The 24,495-nt window shown below is 36.7% G+C and overlaps 1 protein-coding gene across 3 annotated transcripts in view; it reads right to left on the reverse strand.

The window, feature by feature from the left end:
- LOC118520033 (S-adenosyl-L-methionine-dependent tRNA 4-demethylwyosine synthase TYW1) overlaps positions 1 to 24,495 on the reverse strand; it is a 200,405-nt gene that overhangs the window by 99,095 nt on the left and 76,815 nt on the right. For all 3 annotated transcript variants that reach the window (XM_078074515.1, XM_078074516.1, XM_078074514.1), the window contains exon 11: positions 9,793 to 9,902. In XM_078074515.1, coding sequence (XP_077930641.1) covers positions 9,793 to 9,902 — 110 coding nt within the window. The remainder of the gene's footprint in view (positions 1 to 9,792; positions 9,903 to 24,495) is intronic.

The following is a 24,495-nucleotide window of genomic DNA, read 5'->3' on the forward strand; positions in this document are numbered from 1 at the left end:
CTGGAATCACCTGGGAAATCTTAACACTTCCAAACTCCAGACCCCAGCACAGACCAATTAAATCACAATCCTGGGGGAAAAGCCCAGGCATCAGTGGTTTCTGAAGCTCCCCAGGTGACTCCAATGTGCAAACAAGTTTGGGGACCACTGGCACACACCATGGGTTCTCAACCCTCACCGGACATTGTAACTACCCAAAGCACTTTTAAAAAATCCCAACGTCCAGGTGGTATCCCAAACCAATTAAATCAAAACCTCTGGGGATGGGACTCAGGCATTTTTTTTAAACACTCCCCATTTGATTCCAGTGTACAGAGTGAGTTGAGAACTGTTCTCAATTCAAATGTAGAAGGCACTCATGACAGTCCCTCAATCTAAGACAGAAATTTAGAAGACTTGGGAAGAGTATAAAAAGGGAAATAAAAATATATCTCCTTTACTTCAGATATTTCTATCAATTAACTCTAGGTTTTTTTCAAAGCATACAGTCTCTGAAGAATACAGACTCCTTGTGGAGACTGGGAGTGGGAGGAAGCATGTTCATATTCCCTCTCTGTCACTTATCAGCCACCTTGGACACACAATAATTTCCTGAACTGTAAAAAGCCCCTACCTCCAAGAACTTTTGTTGGCATTAAATGAGATAATGCACATAAAAGGCTTTAGCAGAGTGCCTGGCACACAAGAAACATTGGTTAAAAATTTATTACCACCACTATCCTGGTTTCTTACAATGACTGAATCCCAGTCAGTATCACCTTAACAACAACAACAAACCTGGAGAAAATAAAGTCAGATTGCACTGCTCATTTGTACCTTAGTTTCCAGGAAGTGATTTTATTTTATACGCATGCAAATACAAACACACACACACAGTCTATGTGGAAATAAGCAACTGCAACTAAATACCAAGAGATCAAACTAACACAATACAGGCTAAAATCAGAACAATCTAAATGTGGCAGGTGATATCTGCTGTGATCACTATCTAACTGCAGTTCTGAAAATGTATTTTACATCGGTATTTTTAAATGACTAATTTCTTAGGTTACTGAAATCTGAGATCTTAAGTATCAAGTTTTTTTAAAAAACCTGATCCTTAACTCACTGTATGTTGCCAAAACAACTCAGCAGTAAGCATAACATTTCCTTTTTATAAAAAATATCATTAACTTTAATTCCCCCAATGAGCAGATGAGTAGAAGGACAGATTTAACCTGAACTGCAAAATTAACCTGAAACTCATGAAGTAGATAACTGAGCACTGGCTAGGCCCTAAGCACTGAAAGTCACGTGTAGCAGGTCTAAATTCTGGCTGTCCCACTAAGCTGGTTTGTGCTCCTTGGTCAAGCCACTCAACCTCTCTGTGCCCATTCCCTGATCTATAGATGGGAATCTTATACACACACACCTTTTTTTTTCATTAAAGATTTTATTTATTTATTTAGAGAGAGGGAGAGTGCACAAGCAAGGAGAGGAGCAGAGGGAGAGGGAGAGAATCTCAAGCAGACTCCATGCTGAACGGAGAGCCCAACACAGGGCTCGATCTCATGACACTGAGATCATGACCTGAGCCAAAATCAAGAGCCGGACACTCAACCAACTGAACCACCCAGGCGCCCCCATACACAACTTTTAAAGAATTCAGTGAAATAAATACCTAGGGCAGTGCCAGGCCCAGCACATAAGCATTCCAAAAACGTTAGTTACAAATATTTTTATTTTAATAATAATTACTTTGTGAATGAAACAGAAATTCACTCTTTTAATTATTTCAAATAAAATGGTAATTCCACTCAATTCAACATGTATTTATTGATCACCTACTATGTGCCAACTAGTGTTCTAGGTAACTTTTCTACAGTAAATAATTTTATAAATAATTTCTCTATTTAGAGAAAAACCTCTGCCTTTATGAAGTTTATATTCTTGTGAGAGACAGAGAATAAACATCAAACACAATAAATCTGTAAATTCTGTACCAGTGTAGTCCAATAATACGTTCTGAGATGACGCAAATGTTCTCTGTACAATCGAATACAGTAGCCACCAGCCACACTGACTCTTGAGCACTTAACATGTGGTCAGCGTGACTGATGACGAACCAAATTTTTTATTTTATTTAATTTTCATTAATTAAAATATAAAGGGCCACATGTGGCTATTGGCTACCACAAAGATATGCATACCTTTAGTATATTAGAAAGTGATAAGCATATGGAACAGGAAAGGTAGAGCAGGGTAAAGAAGATCAGGGATCCAAAGAAGAGGCAGCTGACTCAAAGAAAGGGCAGTCCGGAGAAGCTCACTGGAAAGGTGAGATCTGACCTGAAGGAGACGAGGGACGAGGCCCAGAGAATAAAGAGGGAAAGAACACTCCAGGCAGTGGACAGCAGAGCAAAGGCCCTAAGGTGGGAGCAGGCTGACATGTCCAAGGAATCTGAGAGACAGGGGTAGCCACTGCAAGGTTTTGAGAAAGGTGGCATAATCTAAATTTCCTCCTAAATGTTTGGATCAGATTGGCTTCTAAACTGAGAACAAAGGGGCAAAGAGACTAATCTGGCAAGAGGCTATTGTATAATCTAAGCAAGAAAGGATGGTGGCTTCCACTGAGGTGGTGACAGCAGAAGCTGCAGGAAGAGATCGATCAATAGGATTTTCTAATGGATTGGATTAATGACTTCTACAGGCTTTTGGCAAGAGCCACAGAGCTGCCACCAACTCAGACAAAGTCTTTGAGGGTAACAGGTTTTGCAAGTAAGGAATAACCTGTGTTCAATTTTAGAATGGTGAAGTTCAGTATGTCTGTTATATATGTGTGAATGAGTGCCCAACATTCAAGTTTGGATTCTGGAAGATGGACTGGGGGGAAATAAACATTTTGGCAAACGGATGGTACTTCTATTCCAGGTCTGAATAAGATTGCCAGGACAGTGAGTGTAGACAGAGAAGTGAACTGAGCGCTAGAACACTTGCATGTCTAGGGAAGGGAAGAGCGGTCATCAGAGGACACAACCAAGGAGCAGCCAGGGAAGGAGGAAAACATAAAAGCAAAGGATCAGCTGTCATCCTCTTTGACAGCCTGAACGGAAAAACATCAGCCTGCCCATTTAGACAATGACAAAAACAAAAACCAAGACAAAAAAGTCCCGTGGGTAAATCTCCTGAAAGAGTAATGGTTCTCTGGGATTTAAAAATTATCCTAATTTTCTCAAAAGTAAGGTGTTGAGAAGAACATGTAAAATCGTGGTTCTCTCCTTCATAAAAGCATGTTTCTATTTCGTGCTCACTGCCAGAGGCTATTATAGTGATCTTTCCCAAAACAAGGCCCTTAGGGACTCAATCTCCTGCCTTACTTCACTGTCCTCAAGGAAATAGGTCAGAAAATAAGACATCCTCTAAATTTCTAATAGAAAGACGCCCCAGAGCAGGAAGGCAGTCCAGGGAACAGCAAACACTACCTTTCAGTAACAAATCTACAGAGATATTTTCCACATGGGGAGTGTCTGTCTGTCTCTCCCTCTCTCACACACACACACACACTCTTTCTCTCTCTCTCTCTCTATGCTCATGTTCCTCTAAACCTACCCCCTTCACTACTAAACTCTGCTTTGTTATTCTGATTTTTTTTTTTCCTTAAGCAAGTTTCTGACATTTCTCTTATCCTGAACATCTTCCTAATCCTGGACAATCACTACTGTCATCAGATTAACTATGAAGCATACTTTATCTCACTCAAAGATGCCAAAGCAGAAATTTAAGATGCCAGCAGTGTTATCCTTCTGTCATAGCAATAAAACCAAGTAATACAAAAATAAACATAATATATTGCTCAGCATAGGGTATTCATGCCTATTTCTAAAGTGTGGGTCAATCAGACATAAAATAGTCTCTTCTTTCTTTTCATAACAATATAGTCCCCAGCCAAAGATCTTCCTAGGAACCCTCCCGGTTAAACGTCACACAATTCTTTGATAAAGTCACTTCCACTGTGAGGTTTCTCATAAATAACCTTCAGAAGACAATTAGCAGGTGGTGCTCTCTTCCTCACCACCCCATGCTTCCTTTGGATGTGTACTTTAGCATACCTTGTTTGTGAAAACCATCTGTCGGAGACCCTTATTTTTTTGCATTACCTCACGTCTAAAACTATAGATAAAAAACATCTAGCACAATTAATCTCTTTTTCATCTTTGCACCTTCAGCACTGAGGATATTCCTGACAAAGAGTGTTCACTCACTTGACTGCTAAACCAATGGGAAACTGACCTAAGGAAACCTCCACCCCACTCTCTGGAACTATTTCTCCCTGGCATGGGGGTACTTAGAGGGGGACAGGCAGCGTTTTGAACAGATGCTGAGCTGCATTGAAATTCTGACCCACTTGTAATCAATATAAAGTTAATTCTGCATGTGTATAAAGGGAAAGCTAATAAAGGTCATGAGAAGAAAGATATTTTGATGATTCAATGAAATAACTGAAGAGACAATAATTGCCCTCGGAACTGAGAACAGAAGCACAAAAGGGAAGCATTTAAAAATATCAGAATATCTTCAAAATCTGTTCAAGGGTGGCCACTTAGCTAAAGCTTGAAACTCAGAGGGAATAAGCAATAATACCCACAGCAAGTCTCCCCCTCCACAAAAATAAAATCATAAAATGACCCAACCAGACCCATGGAAAAAGAAGGTATTCATCATGGGGTAGAAAAGCACACTAAAAAACAAAGGATTCCAAGCCAGAATAAGGGAAATTACTAATGAGTTAAAATTGAACCTCTAAAGAAAGGATGAAGTTAGGATATCCAGAATATAACCAAAAGAAGGAAATGGCTTTGCTTCTTTGAAAACTGCCTATAATATTCCTAAAACATTTCTGTTTAAACCCAAAATTTGTATTCCCACAGATACAATATTGTTAAAATGAAGATTAAGTTACCATTCAAACCCCCAACACCAAATTAATCTGCAAAATACCTAAACTACAGTATTAATAAATCTATTTCAATGTTAACTAATCAAATTCATTTTTTTTTCCTACAGGAAACTGTAACCCAAATTCTAACTAAGGAAATCAGTAATACCCCATTCCTTTGGTTTTTAATTTTGTTTTGCTTTCCTCAAGCCACCAGGGGGCACAAGGTAATAATATCGGTGCTCTAATAGGCAAACTCTAACATGGGTGTGGAAGAAAGGGGAACCTTCCTGCAGGGCCTCCATGAGTAACTACATCACATGAGTTAAGCCACCTCTCCAGACCAAGAGAGTTCAGATTTGGGGAAGAGAGAAAATAGAGTCCACCAGGGGCTGAAATGAAATCTAGAGTTATGTATCTGCATCTTTTAGAGTCCACATGTAGGATCCGTGTCAGGACCATACCCAGGTGAGAGTACAGGGTTCAGAAGAGGTAGCATGACTTGTATTAGTCTCACCATCTTTACTCTGAGGCTCACCATTCAGAAAGGAAGGGGACCTGTTTTATTTATACCTGATCCCCTAGGGATGAATAAAAGATGAACATAGAGATTTCACTGATTGCAGGAGGCATTCAGGTTCATAAAAAAAGAAAACTTTAGACTATAACCATTGATAAAGACTGAGCGAAGTTACAAAATCTCATTGCCTGATGAATGTCTACAATAAAATAAACAACCACGCATTTGAATGGTTTAGATTACTTTCTGCTGACAGCCAAGAAGACAGAAACATAACCAATATTCTGAAATACTAAAATTTCACAATTTTTCCCATTACGATATTTTTAAAAAGAAAACAATTCACATGCTTGTTGAGGGCTGCAGACTACTACCAGTTTTCTAGAAGAGCTCTGGATTTTTACAAATTATGTATTTCATCCTTTAATAATTAGGGGTTTTTTCTCTTTTAATACTACAGTATCACAGCCAGGTTTACTATAATTATTACAGCAATAAGACAGATTTTCAAAAAAGTAGTGTCTTATTTAAGCTTGGAATGAAATTTAAAAAGCATTAATAAATAGTTACCACGATCCAAACACTGAAGACTCTGTGAAAACATAAAATACAATGAATGAAAGCTCCTTTATGCCCATGTGCCAGCCTGTCTACACCCAGCACACCTTCCAATAGAAACCCGTTTTCTACGACTACTACTACTTTAAAGAAGAATTGTTCTGGCACCCTGAAGAATGTCAGTGTATAAAGGTCAACCAGTTCCAACTTGAAAACCTTTGTAGAAAATTTATTGTTGATTAAATGAATAGCTGTTGTGCCGACATGGTAACACTGGGTCGAGTAATTAAGATGTAAAAAAAGAATCCTTTGGGGGGAATTACTAGGGTAAAGTAGATACTCTATAAAAGCTTTTTTAAGAATGAAGTTGGTAGTCATTGTTGAATTTGGGGGGGATCATTCCCTCCCCCTTAGGCATTTTAACCCTGATTCAGGATTCACTTGTCCACAGATATGCTCTATTCTTTCTCTCTGCAATCCTTTATCTATCTTCCCCCTATAAGACAACATATATTTTTAAAAACTCTTCTGTTTCTTACCCCATGGGAACCTAAATTCAAACCATTTGAGATGCCTACTGATTAAAGTAAGTACAAGGTAACCAATCAGACACACCTTCTTCACAGGACAAGCCCTTCAAACAAGCTAGGCAGACAACAAAGAACATGGGCTCACTGAGTTCACCTAATACATGTTATTAACGTGAATAAAGTCAGCCCTATGATTTATTCATTACTTATTTCCATTTAAAGTGAATTTGCAAAAATGCTCCTGTCAGAAAAATTACTATCAAAACTCAAATTCTCATCCTGTATCAAGGACATCTCAGAATAGAAGAATGAATGCCTCCTCCTCAGGGCTGCTCCCTCCCCACACAAACTGCCTGGGGCACAGATCACTCAGGGAGACTGCCAGCTGTCGGGGAAACACACATCCTCCGTCACCGTCCCATTACTGAAGGGTACAATGGGCTCTTTAAGCACTAAAACAAAACAAACTTACTAGAATATAAAGATAAATTACTGGCATTTGCCTGCTTCTGATGTTATGATCCGTGATAATTAGCTTTATGTGTCAATTTGGCTGAACCACAGTGCCCAGATATTTGGTCTAATATTATTCTGGATATTTCTGTGAAGGTGTTTTTTGGATGAGATTAACATTTAAATCACTGAACCTTGAATAAAAGCAGATTGCCCTCTATAAGGCGGATGATCCTCATCCAATCAGTGGAAGGCTTTAATAGAACAGAGGCGACCTTGCCCAAGCAAGAAAGGATTCTGCCAGCAGACTACCTCTGGATTTGAACTGCAACTCTTCCCTATGTCTCCAGCAACTAGTCTACCCCAAATCTACACAATCATGTGAGCCAGTTCCCCAAATCAATCTCTCTCTCAACACACACACACACACACACACACACACAAACACATGCACACACTCCATCCTGTTGACTGTTTCTCTGGAGAACTCTGACCAATACATTATCCAAAAGAAAACAAGACTTTGCCTTGAAGTTTTTTTAAGAAGGCATATGATTTGTTTGAAGATCAATAATCAATATTAACTAAATCAACAATGAGTGTTGCTAGTCAGATACCAGATGTGGAAACTTAGTTCTTCACCAGTTTCTGTAATTTTCCCAAACACTGGTAAGAGACACTGCTTTATCCACAGAAGAGAAAGTTAGTTAAAAAAAAAAAAAAAAAAAGTGCTTGAGACTAAGTCAAGATACAAATTTAAATATTTATTAGCATCTTTGCAGATGTACAAAAATAAGTCAGCACATACAGAGACACACACAAATATGCACAGCTCCACATTCCTTAGAAAATTAATAAATAATAAAATAAAGGTGCAATGACTGATTATCCTTAATAAATTATTATTGATTAATCATTATTTGCATTACCTTTCTCAATTTCTCATAAGAAAGAAGAACAGTAACAAGAAGGACTGAGGTACAATAAGCAATATATTTGGTCTTTGGCCCTGGTTCCTGGCACAACGCTCCTAAAACCCTTGGGATTTCCTGAGTGAAAGCAGTGTCTTCAGTCATTCAGAAGGAGCCCCTTTTGAGCACACCAGAGCTAATGAGGTGACTTAGGGCCCCTAAATAGCCTCAGGACAGGGCTGGTCACTAGAGAGACAAGTGATTAGAGGATTGGAATTTTTCAACCACACCCACAGATCTCTTGGAAGGGCAAGAGGGGCTACATATTAGGCTCTATAAAAACTCCTGAAACAGTAAGAGTTGATGAGCTTCCAGGCTGGTGAGAGCCTCCATGTGCCAGGAGGGTGATGCACTCCAGGTCCATTGGGACAGAAGCTCCGTGCTTGCAGACCTTGCCCTATGTTACCTCTTCACCTGGCCATCCATCTGAATCCTCGGTAAAACCCTCTACAATAAACTGGTAAGTGTAAATAAATGTTTCTCTGAGTTCTGTGAGCCACTCCAGTAAATCTGAACAGGAGATAGTGGGAACCTCCAGTTTACAGCCAGTCAGTCAGAAGCACAGGTAACAACCCGGACTTGAGATCGGGGTCTGACGTGGGGCAGTCTCACAGGACTGAACCCTTACCCTGTGAGGTCTGGTGCTACCTCCAGATAGTGTTACAACTGAATTAAATTTATAGACCACCCAGCCAGTGTCTACTGAGAACTGAAGATCTACTTGGTGTGTTTAAACACACACACGCACACGTGCGCACGCATGTACACACATACACACTTATCAGAAGCACTTTAATCTCAAGAAGCAGTGACCTGACAATTTCTTCACATAAAAGAATCACCTGATCTTCAAAATGATAATTACTGGGGTTTATAAAGACTCCCACATATGAAGTTAGCATCACAAGAGTGTCTATATCAACACAACCTTGGTTAAAATTCATGTTTTATTGTTGCATAGCAAAGAAAAGGAAAATAAAGGAGAGAAGGACTTCCAAGTGGTAGGTGGAGACAGACACACAGATCTCACAGGGAACCTAACAAATATCAGTTCAGGATATGCAGCTATCATGTTACAAAGCCAACACTTTTAATTCTACCATATCTATCTATGGCAATGGGCCTCAAAGCATGGTCTCCAGTTCAACCACATCACCACCACCTGCAAAGCTGTAGAAACACACATCCTTGGGCCCCACCTCCAGACCTACTGAACCAATCTCTGGAAAAGGAAGCCAGGAATCTGTTTTAACAAGCCTTCCAGATGATTCTGACGCACACTAAAGCCCGAGAACCAGTAACCTCCAGTAAAGTCAAATACCTTTAAGTATGAAACAGAACTGAATCAGGAAATTCTAGAAACTGAGCGGCAGAATTTTCACATCACTATGGATCACGTGATACCAATAGAATCCCTCCTTTTTGTACGTCATTTATTCAAAAATGCTTTCCCACTACATAACTGATAATATTTAAGATTTTTCCAATGATCTAAACTTTTCTGCCCATTCATTAAGCTGCTTTGTGCTTACCAAGACAGAACAACATCAAAAGTTTTTAGGAAGGATGATGATGATACACTCCCAGGCAAACTTATAGGCTGAGTGTACCATATTCTAAATTGCTAAGCTTTGAATTAAACTTTTTTAGTTCTTCCATCATATGGGATATGAAAGTTGTCAGTAGAAAAAAAAAAAGGCCAAAATGTATATAATATTTCTATGAAGTTTTCACTTCCCTATATGAAAATTTGCCAGTGGGGACAAAAATCCTGTCAAAGAGGCAATTCCTCAGCCAATTTAATTCACGCTAATTAGCATTCCTTTGTAGAGGGTAGATAAATACCTTTAAACTGCTTAATCATGTTCTGATGGTTTTCAATGGCTTCCTTTAAGATCATTTCAGGCTGGTCCATCTTCCACCTCCATTCGGTGCCCACTGGATTGGTGTGGTGCCTGAGAACAAGAGGCAAAAGTTCTAAAGGACTCTGTAATAACATCTCAGCTAGTCATCTACTGTGCAGTAGTGGTAAAATCATAAAATCTAAGTAGTAAAACCATAAAGTCATAAAATCAGAGTTGGTTTCCCCCGAAGAGTTTAGCTATTTATAGCAGTGTTTTCTGGCTTAAGTCATGATATCTAGCAGAGAAGGTTAGATGGAGAAGTGCCTGGCTAAGGTTGGGGTTTAATTAGAACAATAAGAAACGTGCAAACTTTTCTTCCAGTCACCCACTTCCAGGCTAACAAGCATCCATTAATGACTAACAGAATATTTCTGGAAGAGTTGCAAAATCACAGTAATTGGCCCTCCCTGAGAGACAGCACAGTGGGAACACCTAAAGTTTAGGATGGATGAGGCACTGAGAAAAAAAATTCTGTCAAACCAGCCCCCATGCCACACTTAAGGTATCCCCTAATGGAATTTTAAGCCAGTGGTATAATGAGAGTAAGCACAGAAACAACAAATCTCAACTCATTGAGCTCCTGACTCATTAACCTAAACTCCAAAAAGAAAAGCCCAAGCAGAAAGGAAAGGTATACTGATTTCCAAACACAAAAAAACACTCACCTCAGTCTCTAATATAATAAGTAAGAAGTCTGACTTTAAACAACAAAAAAATATGAGGCATAGAAAAACAACACATTTCCAACAGACAAAGCAGTCAGCAGAACCAAACTCTTAACACAAGTGTTGAAAGTATTTGACAGGGAATTTTGAAAACAATGATTAATACGTTAAAAGCCCTAATAGAAAAGGTGGGTAATATGCAAGATCAGATGGGTAAATTCAGCAGAGAGATGGAAATTATAACACACAATCAAAGAGAAATGCTAAATATGAAAAAACAGGCTTTTGACAAGTTCAGCAATAACTAGTAAAGCTGAGGAAAGAGTAAAAAAAAATTTGGGAGATCAGTGTAAATAAGCCACCTAAAACACAAAGTTTTCTTTTTTAAGTGGAAAAAAAGGGACACCGCATCCAAGAGCTGTGGGACAACACAAATAGGCCCAAAATATACATACTTGGAATCCCAGAAAGAAAGCAGAGATAACAAAGCAGAAGAAATAGTAAAAAATGATAGCTAACAATTTTTCACAGGTAATGAAAAACCACCAGAGATCCAAGAAGCTCACAGTACCACCAGGACATTTAAAAAATTAAAAACAGCCTAAAAATACCATATCCAAATGATGAAAACAGAAAGTACTGATAAAATCTTTAAGAGAAAAAACACATTACATAAGAACAAAGATTAAAAATTACATCTGACAACTCATCAGAAAACAAGCCAGCTGAAACTATGACACCTGAGAAGCATGCTTAAAAGAAACAAAACTCATCAACCAGAATTCTATACCCAGTGAAAGTATCTTTCAGAAATGGAAAATAAAGGCTTTTGCACACAAAATCTAAGAGATTTCCTCCTCAGCAAACCTACATTACAAGATATGTTAAAGGGAATTGCTCAGACTAAAGAAACATACATATGGTAGATAGACACCTGAATCTGTACAAAGAAATAATGAGCACTGGAAAGGGGGGGGAAAGGAGAAAAATCATATTTACCTTTTTTACCTATGGTAGAGGGGAATAAGAAATATACTGTTGTGAAATCCTTATACTACACATGAAGTGGTATATTATTTGAAGTGGTGTATTATTTGACTCTGGTTATGTATCCTGTAAACCCTAGGAGAATCTCTAAAATATTTTAAAGGTATATAAAGAATAAGCCAAGACTGAGCATAAAATAAAATCATTTAAAATACTCAATTAACATGAGAGCAGGCAGAAAAATAAAAAACAACACAGAGAATAGAAAACAGCAAGATGTAGAATTTAATCAAACCATACCAATAATCACTTTCAGTATAAATGGTTTAAACACACCAGTTAAAAGATATGATTGGGTTAAAACATAAGACCTGAAAAAAAAAATGGGGTGCCTGGGTGCTCTGTGAGTTAAGCATCTGACTCTTGGTTTTGGCTCAGGTCATGATCTCAGCATCCTGGGATCGAGCCCTGCATGGGGCTCCATGCTCAGCTTGGAGTCTGCTTGGGGATTCTCTCCTTATGCTCCTCCCCCCCACTCCCTCTTTCTCTCTCTCTCCAATAAATAAATAAATCTTAAAACACACACACACACACACACACACACAAAGACCTGCCTATATGGGGCTGGCATTACTCTAATACAAAAACCATATTAAGATGTTACAAAGAAAGAAAACTACAGACCCATACCTTCCATGAACACAGAGACAGAAACCTAAAAAAACAAACAAACAAACAAAAACCCTACTAAGCAAACTGAATGCAGGAACACATGAAAAGGAAAATGTGTCACAACCAAGTAGTTTATCTCAGAAATACAAGGCTGGTTCAGTATGCAAAAATCAATCACTCTATCTTACCATTTTAACAGAATGAAGAACAAATGATCATCTGAATAGAAGTATCTAATAAAATTCAACATCCAAAAAAAAAAGAAAAATTCAACATCCATTCATGACAAAAACTCTCAGTAAATTAAAAATAAAAGGGAATTTCTTTAGTTTTATGAAGGGATCAAAAAAAAAAAAAAAAAACCTCCTCACAGCTACCATCAGACTTAATGGTGAAAGAATGAATGTTTTCCTCTTAATATCTGAAACACTGTAAAAATGTCCTTTCTAACTACTCCTATACAGCATATAAGTCCTAGTCAGTGAAATGAAGCCAGAAGAGGGAATAAAACTCTCTCTTCACAAATGACATGTTCGTCTACATAAAAATTCAAAAGAATCTACAAAAAATAGACTGGAACTAATGAGAACTAGTAAGGGAACCTAACAAGTACATGAGATATATGATCAATATACAAAAATCAACTGTCTTTATTATATGCAAGAATGTGTGGTATTGGCCAAAGAGAGACACACAGATCAACAAAACAAATGAAACCAGAAATATACCCAACATATATTATCAACTGAGTTTTGACAAAAGGTGCAAAGGCAATTCAAGGGAGAAAGGATAATCATTTCAATAAATGGTGCTAGAACTGGATATCCAAAAGCCAAACAAAACAAAAGAACTTCTGTCCCTACCTTGAACATCATCTGATAGCATGTACCTTCTGGTAGGCCTGATGTACTGAGAACATCACTGCTTCACACAAAAATATCCATAATCTCGTTCTAATTATGAAAATATACCAAATACAAACTGAGGAACCTTCTCCAAAATACATGACCAGTATTTTTCATAAGTGTCAAAACCATAAAAACAAGGAGAACTAAGGAACTGTCACAGGCTGGAAAAGACTAAGGACACAAAACAACTAAAGGCAATGTAGGATACAATGTAGATCCTCCAACACTTTAAAAAGAACAGTAATGGAAAATCTGGCAAAATCTCAACAGTCTCCAGTTTAATTAATAGTATTTTATCTATTGTAATTAATAAGAAATGTTAATTTCTTGGTTGTCATAACTGTCCCATCATAAAGTAAGATATTAACATTAAGGAGGTGAATGAAGGGTATACCAGAACTCTCTATACGACCTTTACAACCTGTCACATAAGGAAAGGTTTCCTTTTCTTAAAACACTAAACCTTGTTGGAAACATAGGAAAGAAGTATTCATATTCACATACTTAAGTATAAATTGATATAATCTGTGTCCAAAATATATAATAAAAATGCAAAAACATTTGTACAGTGGAGTACTAATTACACAGCCAGCTATAATAACAAACAAACAAAAAAAACACCTACCTTGATGAGCACTGAGTAATGTACAAAATTGCTGAATCACTTGGGGCACCTGGATGACTGTCATTACCTCTGACTCTTGATTTCCACTCAGGTCATGATCTCAGGGTTGTGAGATCAAGCCCCGCTACGGGCTCCATGCTGGGTGTAATGCCTGCTTAAATCCTCTCTCTCCTTCTCCCCCCACACTCACACTCACTCTCTCTAACAACAACAAAAAAAAATTGTACACATGAAACTAACATAATACTATACGTTCATTATACTTCAATTTTAAAAAAGAAAAAATTATATTTACAAAAATTAAACCCATCTTTTTTTTTTTAAGATTTTATTTATTTATTTGACAGAGAGAGAGACAGCGAGAGAGGGAACACAAGCAGGGGGAGTGGGAGAGGGAGAAGCAGGCTTCCCGCTGAGCAGGGAGCCCGATGCAGGGCTCGATCCCAGGACCCTGAAATCATGACCTGAGGCGAAGGCAGATGCTTAACGACTGAGCCACCCAGGCGCCCCAAAATTAAACCCATCTTGACCATGATCTTTTGTTGTTGTTTTTTGATGCTGGACTCCATTTTTTTTTTTTTTTTTTTTTGAGAGAGAGAGCCCCAGAGGGGGGCCGTGTAGCACAGGGAGAAGGAGAGACAGAATCTTAAGCAGGCTCCACCTCAGCATGGAGCCCCATAGGCTCGATCTCACCACCCTGACATCATGATCTTGGCTGAAATCAAGAGTCAGATGCTTAAATGACTGAGCCACTCAGGTGCCCCTGGACTCTGTATTTTAATCTATTGTTTAGGATTTTACACCCATTGCTAATGAGTGAAAATGCACTGCAATTTTTGTTTTTCATGCTGTTCTCTGGGCTGGTATCAAGGTTACACTAGTTTCTTAAAATTAGTTTACAAGTGTTCCCTTTTTCTTTGCTTTCTGGAGAATTCCTTTTCCTTGAATGTTTGCTAGAACTTACTTATAAAACCATGTAGGTCTGGTTTCTTTTTGATAATGGTTTGTAACTACTAATTCCATTACTGCAATGATTACAAAAGTACTCACGATGACATCCTTCTTGAATTACTTTTGAAAAATCTAAATTTACAAGGAATTTAGAAATTGGGAACAGGCTAATGATTTCCAGGGATTAGGAACGGGGAGGGCAAAGGAGTAGGTGTGGCTATCAAGGGGTAACAAAAAGGAGCCTTTTGGTGATGGAAAAAGTCTGTATTTTGATTGTGGTTTTAGATATGCAATTCTAAACATATGATAAAATTGTACAGAACTATATACATACACCCACCACACAAATGAGTACATTTAAAACTGATGAAATCTGAATAAACTCCGTAGATTTTTTTAAAATAAATAAACAAGGAATTTAATTTTTCCAAATTTTCAAATATTCATTAAATAAACAAATACTAACTAATTAGAAGATTAAATCTTTGAGGCATCTATAATTATATATCCTCTTTCATTAGTTAATATTGTTTATTCCCTCTTTTTTTGATCTTACACATGTAATTTTAGATAAAACTTCTACCAATTTCAATTGTATTTGTTGATAATATTGCCATACACCATACCACATAATCACCAGTTCTTTAAGATTTTGGTCTTTAGTCCGTTTATTTGCTATTTATCTTCCACCAGTGCAAAAAGAGCACATCAAAAAATTAAGGGGAACAGTTTAAGTTCATTTGCCTTAAAATAACTACAAAGCATATCCAGGTCAAAAAGTAAAAAACCAACAGAGTGAAAAGTAACCTATGAAATGGGCAAAGATATTTACAAACTAGATGTTAGATAAGGGGTTAATATCCAAAATATATATAGAATCCCATTAACTCAACAGCAAATAATAACTCAATTTTAAAATGGGCAATGGACTTGACATTTCTCCAAAGAAGACCTACAAATGACCAACAGGTATATCAAAAGATGCTCAACATCATTAATCATCAGGGAAATGCAAAGCAAAATCACAGTAAGATACCACCTCATACCCATTGCTATGGCCATAATCAGAAAAAATAATAAAAATAAATAAAATAACACATGTTGGCAAGCATATGGAGAAATGAGAACCCTTATGCACTATTAGAAATGCAAAATGGTATAGCCACTATAGAAAGCAGTCTAGAAGTTTCTAAAAATAATTAAAAAGAGAATACCATATGATACAGCAATCCCACTTCTGTGTCTTTTTCTAAAAGATTTAAAAACAGAATCTCAAAAGAGATACATCCACTCCCAGGTTTATTGCAGTATTATTAACCAAGATGTGTGAATAAAGAAAACGTGGTACATACATACAATGGAATATTATTCAGCCTTAAAAAGGAAGGAAATACTGCCATATGTGACAACGTGGATTAACCTGAGAGACATTATGCTAAAATGAGATAAGCCGTAGGAGGACAAATACTGCATGATACCACTTACATGGAGCTTATAAAATAGTCAAACACACAGAGGCAAAGAGCAGAATGGTGGTTGCCAGGGGCTACAGGAGTGGGAAATGGGGAATTGCTATTTAACAAATATAAAGTTTCAGTTATGTAAGATTCAAGTTCTAGAGAGCTGCTAGACAACATTATGATGAACAATACTGTACTGTACACTTAAAATTTTGTTAAGAGAGCAGATCTCATGTTAGGTGTTCTTACCACAGCAATAAAAATAGTAAAATATTACTTTGGGGCAAAATTATATTACAATCCTACTACACACAGAGAATGAGGAAATTTTTGTGGAAGGTAAACACCTTAGTAATTACTTTAAAGACAAAGGCCCTTTAAGCGTATTTCTTTCCTGCTTCCCAAACAATGATTTAATTTAGCACATTAAGATCTGGTTCTACATCTATATGCACTTTGATATGAAAAGATCTCTACAAAGTAGGAGCAAAAAAAGCAAGGCATAGAATACTATAAAGCAGCCTGCCACTTGTGTGTGTGCATATACAAAGACACATACACACCCACAAATCTATTCACACATGTGTAGCATATCTCTGAAAACCTAAGTGACTGGAAGACAAGAATGAAAAAAGGACAATTTTCACAGTATTATATATTTTGAACTTTCATTTACGCAAGGGTGACCTTTCAAACTACATTTAAAATATATTTGAAAAGCTTCTGTTTACTACTCAAGCAAAGCTTTTTTAACAGCTTTATTGAAATATAATTCACATACCATAAAATTCCATTTAAAGTGCACAATCCAACAGCTTCTAGTATATTCACAGAGTTGTGCATCCATCGCTACAAATCAATGTTAGAATATTTTTGTCATGCCCAAAAAGAAATCCTGCTCCCCTTAGCTATCACTCTTCAATCCACACATACACCCAGGCCCTAAGCAACCAATGATCTACTTCCTGTCTCTATAGGTTTCTCTATTCAAGACATTTTATAGAAATATGATCATACTATTTATGGTTTTTTGTGACTGGCTTCTTTCACTTAGCAGCATGTTTTCAAGGTTCATCATATTGTACTATGTATCACTACTTCATTCCTTTTTATTTCCAAATAATATTCCATTGGGTGGACATTTTGTTTATCCATTCATCAGTTGATGAACATTTCATTTATTTCCAATTTGGGTATATTATTACCTTTTCATGTGTTTATTGGACTTTTGTATATCTTCTCTGGAGAACTCTGCTCAGATCCTTTGCCTATTTTTGTAATCACGTTATTTGTTCAAGAAAGATAAAACTCTTAATTTGAAATTTCAAAGTACAAAATTTTCACTTACATAAACAAAAAACAGGAGACAAACTGGTAAATTTGGGCTATCTATACATATAGCACTCAACAAATCGTTCTGAAAATTAACAGAACACAATAATATTTTATCTATCTATAACCATCTGCTACCCATATTATCCAAATAAAGTTAAAGAAATTCGTTTGGGGAAACTCACACCTGCACATCATACTCAGTTTAAAGCACTTTCACATGCACCATCTCCCTCAAGCAATTAAGCCTCACAGCAACCTTGTAAGGAAGGTATTACTGTTTTATTTTAGTTAGGAAACTGAGGCTCAGAGGCTATTTTTAAGAACCTGTAAAATGAAACAAAGATAAATAAAACATTCACATAAGCATTTAAGTCAATTTTTCTCGGCCTTTTCTAACATGTGTATTAGATTATTTATAATCAAAACGGATGGTGAATTCTAATCTTAAAGTTAGTGTATTAGTACTTCTTCATCAGAAGCTATGGTAAGTGAAACCTCTCCATTTACTTTTATCTAAAATCTCATTAATGAATTTATTAAGTACATCATTGGCTTTTTTATTTTTATTTATTTATTTTTTTTAATAAAGGATCCTTTTTTTTTTTTAAGATTTTATTTATTTATTTGAGAGAGAGAATGAGAGAGAGAGAGCATGAGAGGGGGAGGGTCAGTGGGAGAAGCAGACTCCCTGCTGAGCAGGGAGCCCGATGCGGGACTCGATCCTGGGACTCCAGGATCATGACCTGAGCCGAAGGCAGTCGCTTAACCAACTGAGCCACCCAGGCGCCCGATCATTGGCTTTTTTAAAACCTGGGTAGGGGTACCAGGATGGTTAGTCAGTTAAGTGTCCGACTCTTGGTTTTGGCTCAGGTCACACGGAGTCTGCTTGAGATTCTCTCTCCCTCTCCTTTTGCCCTTCCTGCTCATTCTCTCTCTCAAATAAATAAATAAATTTTCAAAAAAAATTAAAATTAAAATTAAAAAAGGGGTAAATTTTACTGCCTCAGAATCTAAAGGACTGCATTATTGGCTATAAACAGGTAACACAGGTAAGGGGTATTACCCACTAAATCCTGTTACTTCCTTTGAATCCTGACTTTCCAAAAAAAAAAAAAAACAAACAAACAACAACAAATCCACATACAACTACTTATGTCAAGAATCTTAGGGAGAGATTAGAAGAGATTGTAAAATGTGATACAATGAGAACTAGGACACAAAGCACTTGATTCTTTCTCCTACAAGCTAAGTATAATGTGATCCAATATTTCAGTCCACATACTCACACGGCTTTTGTTTGGCAAATGTTCATCCTATAATATTTTAAGTTTCATAAGCACAGATTCTATCACTAAAAAGGAGATGTGCTGTATCATTTTATTTCAACGCCATCACATTCCAGCAGTACCCTTGACTGAAAAAGCACCTGTGGACCACTGCACACAGGACTTGTCAACCTCAGCACAACGGACATTTTGGACTGGATAATTCTTTGTTGTGCAGGTTTGTTCTGTGCATTATAAGATGTTTAAGAGCATCACTGACCTCTGCCCACTAGATGCCAGAAACATCTCCCTCAGCTTTAACAATCAAAAATGCTTCCAGACATTGTCAAATGGCCAAGGTTTCCCCACAGAGGGAAAAAATAGCAATTTGCTCCAGTTGAAAACCACTGATTTAACCGGATGTCCAAAGAGATACTTTTCAGGTTTGCTTGTTTGTTTTCTACTCTATCCCTGGATAACTAGAAAAGGAAATACATGTATTCCCTTTAATAGAAGACAATGAAAATTTAATATGAGATGATGGTATTATGGCTATATTCTTTTTTAAAAGGTCTTATTTTTTATATTATCTGTCACCTGAAGTATGTACTGACAGAACAATATCACGGCTGGGATCTGCATCAAAATAGTGAGGACTGGGGTAGATAAATGGAACATGACTGGCTTTGTGTTAATAAAATGTACACAAAGGTTCATTATACTATTTATTCTATCTATATTCAAAAAACTCTGTAGTCGAAGTTTTAAAAAAAGGAACCCCACACAGATCTCAGTGCACCAAAGGATTACAGTTCAAGAAAACAACAGTTAACTGAATGCCTGTAAAGAAATGCTGGGAGACAGAGTTCTGGGCAAGTCAAAGCACTGAAAAGCACTCACATACACCAGGGAATAAAGAAAGCCTAACACATGCCCAGACAGAATTCATGCTAAGAAAAGCCCTGAGAAGACACTAAACTTTCACCTACAACTGATTTTCAGGCTCAGCACAAATAGGAAGTGAAGGCAAAGGCAAGGTTGTCAATAGTCTGGCCAAGCTTTGAAGGAATGCCCCAAAACACAGTCAATCTGCAAAGACTGGGGAAGGGCTTTTATTCCTCCATTTTTCTTTGGCTCCACGTGCTCAAGGAAATCTTGGGCAACACATTCTCTGGCCACTAAAACACAGGCTTCACAGACAATACACAACACAGAATAGAGTCTGTACAAAAGTGGTCTAGAAAACTCACTAAGCAAACAAACAACTAAAACCCAGAGCAAGCAAAAAAACAAACCTGAAGAATGGGAAGAATCCGATTCCCAGAGTTAGCACATCACAACATCCAAAATGTGAAGTTCTCAATAAACATTACAAAGCATATGAAGAAACAAGAAAAGTATGACCCATTCACAGAAGAAAATAATAAAAACTGTCCCTGAAGCACAAACATCACACTTACTAGAAAAACACTAAATCAATTGTCTCAAACATGCTCAGAGAGCTGAAGGAAACCAAGAAAAATGTCTCAACAAATACAGAATTATCAATTAAGAGACACAAATGATAAAAAAGAAACCAAGTTTTAGAACTAAAAAGTATAATAACTGAAATGAAAAATTCATTAGAGGGTTGTGATAGCAGACTGAGCAGGCTTAGAGAAGAAAGAATCAGTAAACTTGAAGATATGTCAATCATCCAGTGTGAGGAGCAGGAAAAGAAAAAATATGAAGAAAAGTGCACACAGACTTATGGACCTGTGTGACACCATCAAGAATACCAACACTGGTTTAATGGAAGTCCCAAAATGAAAGGGAGAAAGGGGAAGAAAGAATACGTGAAGAAATAATGGTTATGGTTAAAAACTTCCAAATTAGATAAAAGACATGAATTTACACATCCAACAAGCTCAAGGAACTCAAACAGAATAAATTCAAAGAGAGCCACACCAAGACACATTATAACCAAACTGCTGAAAGACAAAGGATTCAAGAATCTTGAAGGAAGCAAGAGAAGATATTCATCACATACAAGGGATCCTCAGTAAGATTAACAGGCAATTTCTCAGCAGAAACCATGGAGGTCAAGAGGCAGTGGGATAACATATTTAAAATGCTAAAAGGAAAAACAATGTCAATCAAGAATTCCGTATCTCGCAAAACTACTCTTCAAAACTGAAGGAAAGACAAGGCATTTCCAGATGAAGCAAAACTGAGGGAGTTCATCACTAGTAGATCTGCACTACAAGAAATGCTAAAGGCAGTCCTTAAAGCAGAAATGAAGGGACACTAGATAGATTTGCACCACACAAAGAAATACAGAACATAAAGTTTATTACATAGGCAAATACAAAAAAGTCTGCATTACTGAACTTTTTGGACTCTAGCCCTTTTTTCTATACAATTTAAAAGACAAATGTATAAAACAATAATCATAAATCTATGTTAATGAGTACGCAATGCATAAAGTTGTGACAACACAAAAAAGGAATGAAGCTTTGTATGAGCAAAGTTTTTGAATACTGCTGAACCAAAGGTGGTATTTGTTCAAAATAAAGTCAATCCTCATTATTTGCTGATTCCATATTTGCAAAATTACCTACTTGCTAAAATTTATCTGTAACCCCAAAATCAATACTTGAGGTCAATATTTGTGGTTATTCATGGTCACTCACAGAGCAGCAAAAAAATCTGAGTTTTTAGTACACACATTCCCAAATGAGGTCAAACAAGACAATGTTCTCTTTGCCTTCTTGTTTAAGTTTTCATACTGCAGTCAACTTAATGTCCCATTTTTTGCATTTTGTTAGTGATGTTGCTATTTAAAATAGTTCCCAAGCACAGGGCTAAAGTGCTGTGTAGTGTTCTTAAGCACAAGAAGACTATGATGTGCCTTGCAGGGAAAATATGTATGTTAGATAAGCTTCATCAGGCATGAATTATAATGCTGTTGGCCATAAGTTCAATGTTAATGAATCAAAAGTATATATAAAATACTTTACACAGGGGCGCCTGGGTGGCTCAGATGGTTAAGCATCTGCCTTCCGGCTCAGGTCATGATCCCAGAGTCCTGGGATCGAGTCCCACATCGGGCTCCCTGCTAGGCGGGGAGCCTGCTTCTACCTCTGCCTCTCTCTCCCTCTCTCTCTCTGACTCTCATGAATAAATAAATAAAACATTTAAAAATAAATAAATAAAATAAATAAAATACTTTACACAGAAGCATATAACAAAGTTATGTACTGGTAAGATGGCAAATATGTTGTGACAAGAGGACTGTAAGAACCTAACCCTTTATTTCCCCTAAAAGTCACAGTTTAGTATTCGCTAATGCAGCATTCATGCAACTTCACAGAACTACCACAAATAAAGAAAATTAAATGTAGAGTGTTGTAAGTTTAAGAGGTTAGTTTTAATCCCCAGAGAACTAACCACCAAGAAAATAACTGAAAAATGTACAGAAAGGGAAACAATAATGAAGTCAAATTGTACATAACAAAGAATCAAACACAAAAGAAGGCAGTAATAAAGTGTGCAACATAAAAGATATAAAACTTATAAAAACAAAGAGCAAAATGTCAATGGATTAAATTATCTAAAATTAAAAGCCAGAGATTGGCAGAATGGATTAAAAAAAAAAAATCCAACAATATGCTGCCTAAGAGATTCACTTTACATCCAAAGACACAAACAGACAGAAGTGAAAGGAAGAAAAACAACATTTAATGCAAATAGTAACCAAAAGAGAGCTGAGGTAGCTACATTCCTATAACACAAAACCGACTCTAAGTCAAAAACCGTTAGAAAAGACAAGGAAGAACATTATATATTGATAAACATGTTAACCCATCAAGAAAATGTTAACAATTATAAGCATATACATACTTAATAAAAGAGCACCAAAATATATGTAACAAATATTTATAAGCTAAGAGAAAAACACAGTTCTACATTAATAATTATAAAATTCAAAAACCACATTTTAAATAATGGACAGAACAATTAGGCAGAAGATCAATAAAGAAATAGTGCATTTGTGGAGCACTGGGTGTTACACACAAACAATGAACCATGGAACACTACATCAAAAACTAATGATGTAATGTATGGTGATTAACATAACAATAAAAAATTTAAAAAAGAAAGAAATAGTGCATTTGAACAATATGATAAGCCAATAATGCCTATGACATATACAAAACAATACACCCAAAAAATGTCAATATACACATTTTCAATTGTATATAGCACATTTTCTAGGATGTACCCTTCGTTAGGCCATAAAACAAGTATCAGTGAATTTTAAAAGACTGAAATCATACAAAATATTTTCTTCAACCACAATGGAATAAAACCAGAAATGAAGAACAGAAAGAAAACTGAAAAATCAACAAATAACAACACATTTAAACAACCAGTGGATCAAAGAAGAAAACAGGGAAATTACAAAATACTAGAGATGAAGAGAATGTAGCTAAAACAGTGGTCAGAGAGAAATTTATAGTTGTAAACACTCACATTTAAAAAAAAAAAAAAAATCAGCGGTGCCTGGGTGGCTCAGTTGTTAAGCGTCTGCCTTAGGCTCAGATCATGATCCCAGGGTCCTGGGATCGAGCCCCGCATCAGACTCCCCACTCCGCAGGAAGCCTGCCTCTCCCCCTCCCACTCCCCCTGCTTGTGTTCCCTCTCTCACTGTGTCTTTCTCTGTCAAATAAATAAAATCTTTAAATAAATAAGTAAATAAATAATCAATAATCTACCTATACACCATTTAATACTAGAAAATGAGAAGCAAACTAAGCTCAAGGCAGCAAAAGGAAGGATTTAATAAAGATCAGAATAAAAACAAATGAAACTTGAGAATAGAAAAACATCAGAGAAAAATCAATGAACCCAAAAGTTGGTTCTTGCAAAGATCAACAACACTGACAAACCTTTACCTAGATTAAGAAAAAAAAAAAGAAAACTCAAATTAGTAAACTCGGAAATGAAACTTAATACATCACTACCAATCTTACAGAAATAAAGGATTATGAAAATACTATAAACAACTGTATGCCAACAAATTAGATAAACTAGATGAACAAATTCCTAGAAACATACAAATTCCCAAAACTGACTCAAGTAGAAATGGAAAATCTAAACCAACTTACGACAAGTAATTGAATCAGTATTCAAAAACCTCGCTACAAAGAAAAGCCCAAAAACAGGTTTCACTGGTGAATTCCTCTAATCATTTAAAGAATCAACACCAATTCTTCCCAAACTTTCAAAAATGTAAAAGAGAAGGGAACACTTCCTAACTCATTTTATGAGATTAGCATTATCCTGATGCCAAAGCCAGACAAATCCATCCTAAGATAAATTTATTTCTCACAAAGGCTTCAGTTTGCAATTCTAAAGTCCTTCACATGCATATAACTAAGGTTGAGGTTAATATGTTGTAGATGGTGAGGGCCAGGCCGGGTTTCTTACCGTCAAAGAAAAAAGTTACAAGTAAGCACAAAAGGAATACTAGAATGAGCTCTATGATGCTGATAGGAACTGAAGATATCCGTAAAAACTCACGGTTGTGTATTTTAATATACAGCAACAGATACACATATATTTTCTACTTCTATCTGCTGAGAGGGCCTAGAAGCACTAACACCCCAATAGAAATGAGCATATCAAGCATCCAAATTTTGGAGTCTAAATATCATTCTTCGATAAGAGGAACTAGAGTTCCTTAGAAAAGTGGTTGACTCCAAGGCTGGGCAGGAAAAACACAAGATGAACC

This window comes from Halichoerus grypus, chromosome 6 (genome assembly GCF_964656455.1).
Source record: "Halichoerus grypus chromosome 6, mHalGry1.hap1.1, whole genome shotgun sequence".
Taxonomy (NCBI): Eukaryota; Metazoa; Chordata; class Mammalia; order Carnivora; family Phocidae; genus Halichoerus; species Halichoerus grypus.